Here is a 4,748-nt window from a genome sequence, read left to right as displayed (position 1 = left end):
ACTATACAAGTACCTTGTGTCCATACATAAGATCTTCCATTTTTTCTACACCATCACCTTCTCCCTACAATTGGATTTGCCCTTCTCACCATCTTTCCTCTCTTTCTCTCTCTTCCCCAAACCCTAATTTCAACTCCTCCTTATTTTTCAACTTTTTTATTTCTCCTAAGATCAGGTAAATCTTCTTCACCTTTGTTTTTTTGATCACAATTCTTATCTGGGTTTTTGCTCTTCGATCACATGTATTGAAATTCTACTTCACATTTTTAATTTATTGTAATTTTATTTATTAAGCTGTTTGCTTTGATGAAATTAGCAATTTTTATTTATTAATTTATGTTGATTTTATTTAATGGGTTTGTGTGAGATTATTGCATTGATTAGCAATAAACCCTTTATTTGAATTTGATGAACTTTGGAAATTGTTTGATAATTATGTTTATGTTTGATTGATTGTAGTAAATTAGATTTAGATCCTGAATTTTGAGTGATTATCATTCTGCTTATTAAATTTTGGCATGTTGGGTTTTCTTTTGTTTTGGTGAAATCAGATGTACAGGAGGGTTTTGTATTGAATTGATTTATAAAAGGATGGTCTTATTGCTGTTATCATAGCATGAATGTAGTTGTGGCAGTTGTTTCATCATGTGGAAAATTCGAGTTTTCGGTATTTAGAGATTGCTGAAAGAGAGGGGAGTTGAATTCACATGGATGCCAATGAGTGTGATACGAATCATTTAGATGCCGATGTTCGTCTACCACCTCGAAAGAGGTTGTTAGCTGGGTTGAAAAAACAGAGTTGTTCGGAGAGTAATTCTCAATGCTCGCAAGAAAATAACCCGAGCCCTATCCCAAGCCCTACCCCAAGCCCATCATTAAGTGCAAGCCCTCTAAGTGAATTTGATATTCGTCTGAATAATCTGTTGAAATCATATAAGAATGGATCTAATATGTCTCCTGAGGAGATAGCAGAGGCTGCAGGTTCCGCAGCTGCTGCTGCAGCTAAGGCAGCTGAAGCTGCACGAGCTGTTGCTGAGGAAAAGGCTGCCATTGCTGCAAAGGCTGTAGCTGCTGCTAAGAGTGCCCTGGATAAAGTTGCATCTATATCTGAAGAGACAAGCAGCAAGGATAAACACCAGAAGAAGAATAAATTGAAGAAGCATGTTCCTGTTCAACTATTGTACAAAAAGCACCAACCAGTTGAGAGCTGTGGGACAGATGAAGAGCTGGCTAGGAAACTGCATCGGGCTATAAACAGCTCCCCGAGAATCAATAGAAACTCTCCAGGGTCGGATTCTAAGAGTCATAAGCACAAGAAGCTGAAAGTCTCTCCGCCCAGTGAGAAGAGTGGCGTTGCTAATGGTACAAATGCAAGGGATGAAAATGCTAAATTGCCTTCAGCTTGCAATGGGGATGTTATAGAGGGAGGTATGGACTGTGAAGGGTCAAATGAAGAGCCTTTTACTGTCAAATTAGACGATAAGGTGTCAAAATTTACAAAGCCTGATGAGATGGAGGTGGATAGTGGTGAGGCGGGATCAAGTCAATCAAAGGTGAAAACCTTTACACCATCAGATGATGTGTGCACTATTGGTAGGAAGAGAGGTAGAATCAAGCAAAAAAAGTTGCCTCTAAGCTTATGTAGCTCTAAGGATCAGTCAAACCCTAAGGAAGATCTGATTCTGTCAAACTCGTTGTTAAGTAGGGGTAGAACTGATAAATCAACCGCTCGTCATGTATCGTTGCTGTCATTGGAGACTCCTGCTGAAAATGTCACTCCAATGGAGGTTGCACCAACATGGAAATGCCAGGATTTCAAAGTTTCTCAGTGCCTTAATCAAGACAAAGCTGTGCAGTCTTAATGATGGAGCTCCCAGCTCAGGTAGTATTTCATCATGGTCTTCTTGTAGAAAGGTCTTATTTACTTGTATTTTTTGTATCTGTTGCTTGCTGTTGCATTTTATGGGTTGTTGACAACAATGTATATCTTTACTGTTCAGATTCTCATATCGATGTGTGATATAGAATAGATTTCGCAATAATGTGCAGTGCTTTTGTTGCTGCACTCAATACTTGCTTTCACTTTGTAGATGTAGGTGTAGATTTACAAGACACTTATATGTATGATCTTTCTGATAATGATTTAATGAACGATTCAACTTCTTTATCCAAACATTGTTTTATATTTTTTGCTGTAGCTTAATGACTTATAGTGTTGTTGGAACTCTAGGAACTATTAATGGAAGATTGGCAGAAAAATTACAATATATGAGACTCAGAATTCAGTGAAACGGATTTATGAATTATCAGGAGTTATCTTTTGCAGCTAGCTTTTTGCCACCTTATTCTAATTGTTGAGTTTCATTGATTATATTGTTTTACTCTGCTTCCTTTCAGCATGGCAACATTCTATATCCACATTCTTTTTGTTTAATCATCGAGTTTGCTGAGAAAAAACTCTTAAATCATTAAATGCTTTTAGAATGGCTCAATTATGTGAGCAATCAAAATATTAGTTTGCTACTCTCATTAAACCAGATCTTAGCCTTCAAAATCTTCAATCAAGCTGACGAGGAACTATCTTGAGAAGTAAACCGAGAAATATTATAAGAATTTGATCTCAAAAGTAAGATAGTCTTGTGTTTATTAAAAGTTTGCATCAGTAATAAGATGGTCACAAGAGATTGTATGCTCAATTTTATAATTTCATAGGTAAGGTTGTGTACATGTGATCCCTTGATGACCTTAACAGATTAGGAGCCTTGGCAAATGTGTGAGGTAATGATGTTTTGTCCATTTAGGTTAGATGACAATAGTACAATAGGTTATAAATTTCATCACAACATTTGTGTACCAAAAATCATAACCCCTCCAGTCCCCCATCCCACCCCCCTTTTTTCTCAAAAGGTAGTGTACAAGACTACAAGTATCTCTTACAACTTGTTTAAATGCATAGTAAATGAAATGTTTTCTTTTTAGTAACTTATCTCTATTTTTTTTTTTAAAAAAAAAATATTCACTCTACATTTTATTAATAATCTACTGACTGATGGTCCCCACAAAATCCTTTACTTCTTTAGACCTTTAGTCTCTTCAATCTCCTCAACTTATACCCCATTATCTATTATTTTAGTAAATTCAACTAACTTTTCTAAAACTCCGTGAAAGTCAAAACGTTTAATTTATTTAAACACAGAGGGATTAGGAGGCAATAAATAGTGATAATGAAAATGAAATTAATTGTAGTTATGAAAAGAAGTGATACAATGAACTCTATCCCTCTCAAATACTCTTTTCTATTAGAGTTAGGCCCTGTTCTTTAGAGCTGCTCCGCTGTACTCTAATCTGCTGAAATCTGCTCTATTTTGCTGAGCCATGCTTTGATGACTGAATTCACTCTGCAAGTGCTGAAATCTGTTTTGCTTTGCTGCTTAAATGAACAAGGCCTTACGTCTTAGCTCAAATTGCTCTCTTGATGTTAAGCCATAGTCGTCACAAGCAACAGTACGCAAGTTGTAAAATAGGAAACAAATCCGTGCAACTTACATATGAGGCGCAGCACAAATGTGCCCATAATGACATGGACATGTTTGATCAAGTTCAGTAACTTTCGCAGCTTATGCGTCTTCTTCTAGCTAGGCAGCAAGGAGGAGCTTTTGCAGCACCATTCTTTTGCTCGTTGCTCGACAAACAGTTTCTTTGAGTAAAGGTTTCAAGATACTACTAAAAACACTTCTGTAAAAAACCAAGCTCAACGGAAACTGTTATTCTATAATGAAAACAGAATTTGGACCTTGGAGAAGAGTCAATGACAGTCCGTGTATCAAATGATTGAGGAAGATCGAAATTAAAATTAAAAGAAAAATCTTTGATTTGCAACCAAAAAAAAAAAAAAAAAAAAAAAAAAAAAAAGAGGTTTAGTCCGTACATTTGAATGATGAAATTTACGAGGTAGATACGCTTTTATTAACAAGCTTTACGTATGTATGCAAAAGCAGAATTTGACAACTTTAGCACATAGTTGAGATATACCTACTTTTCTCACTTGCTCACTTTATCCACTATTGCCATAATAGTTTTCACATCAAATCTATTTAAATGTCCATTTCAAACGAAAATTGACTCTTACTAGTCTATTTGTTTGGTGTTAATGCGGTAATCAAATAAATTTATCGTTGTTACGAGTTTTATGACTTTTATCTCATTTTTTAAGGTTTTGTATCTTTAGAAGATTTTACATTGTTATCCATGATTCAATTATTGTGGAACGTTTTGACCATTATACCCCAAGCTTTTTAGTCGATTGCCTTTATCAAAATTTATTGCTCGTAAGCTACATGAAACCCCCAACAACTTAAATACTACTCCGTACTGTATAATTGAGGCATCAACAACAATAAAATGCAAACCAACAACAGAGCTTTATATTTTATATTTTGATAGGTCAAGATTTAATTTTAAGAGAAGATTATCCTAATTTCTACTTCATATTTAATTTTCAGCCAAGGTCAAAGGATTTAAAGGACCTTTGCCAAAATCTGCACCTCCTTAGGCGACACCATATCTATTCTCACCTTCAGATGAGAAGCTGCTTCAGATGAAGTGTTATACCGTTTTCAACGAAAGACGAACAATGGATTCCAGATAATTTTTTCTTCCATGGCATGCTCAGAGAGAAAGGCGAACGATAGAAGACTGAAACTGTTAAAGGGTGTAAATACACAAGAAAGCAAAAGGCAAGTACACAA

At 35.6% G+C, this 4,748-nt stretch overlaps 1 protein-coding gene across 1 annotated transcript; it reads left to right on the top strand.

Moving 5' to 3' along the window:
- On the top strand, positions 1–2,167 carry LOC145562783 (uncharacterized). The gene is made up of 2 exons (XM_081623169.1): positions 1–175; positions 552–2,167. The coding sequence occupies exon 2, from the start codon at positions 708–710 to the stop codon at positions 1,860–1,862; it is 1,155 nt and encodes a 384-aa protein (XP_081479295.1). The 5' UTR covers positions 1–175; positions 552–707; the 3' UTR covers positions 1,863–2,167.
- The last annotated feature ends 2,581 nt before the right edge of the window (positions 2,168–4,748 follow it).

Source organism: Chenopodium album, chromosome 1, assembly GCF_948465745.1.
Source record: "Chenopodium album chromosome 1, dcCheAlbu1.1, whole genome shotgun sequence".
Lineage (NCBI taxonomy): Eukaryota > Viridiplantae > Streptophyta > Magnoliopsida > Caryophyllales > Amaranthaceae > Chenopodium > Chenopodium album.
The sequence above is the reverse complement of the archived record's forward strand: the minus strand, read 5'-3'. Positions and strand labels throughout refer to the sequence as shown.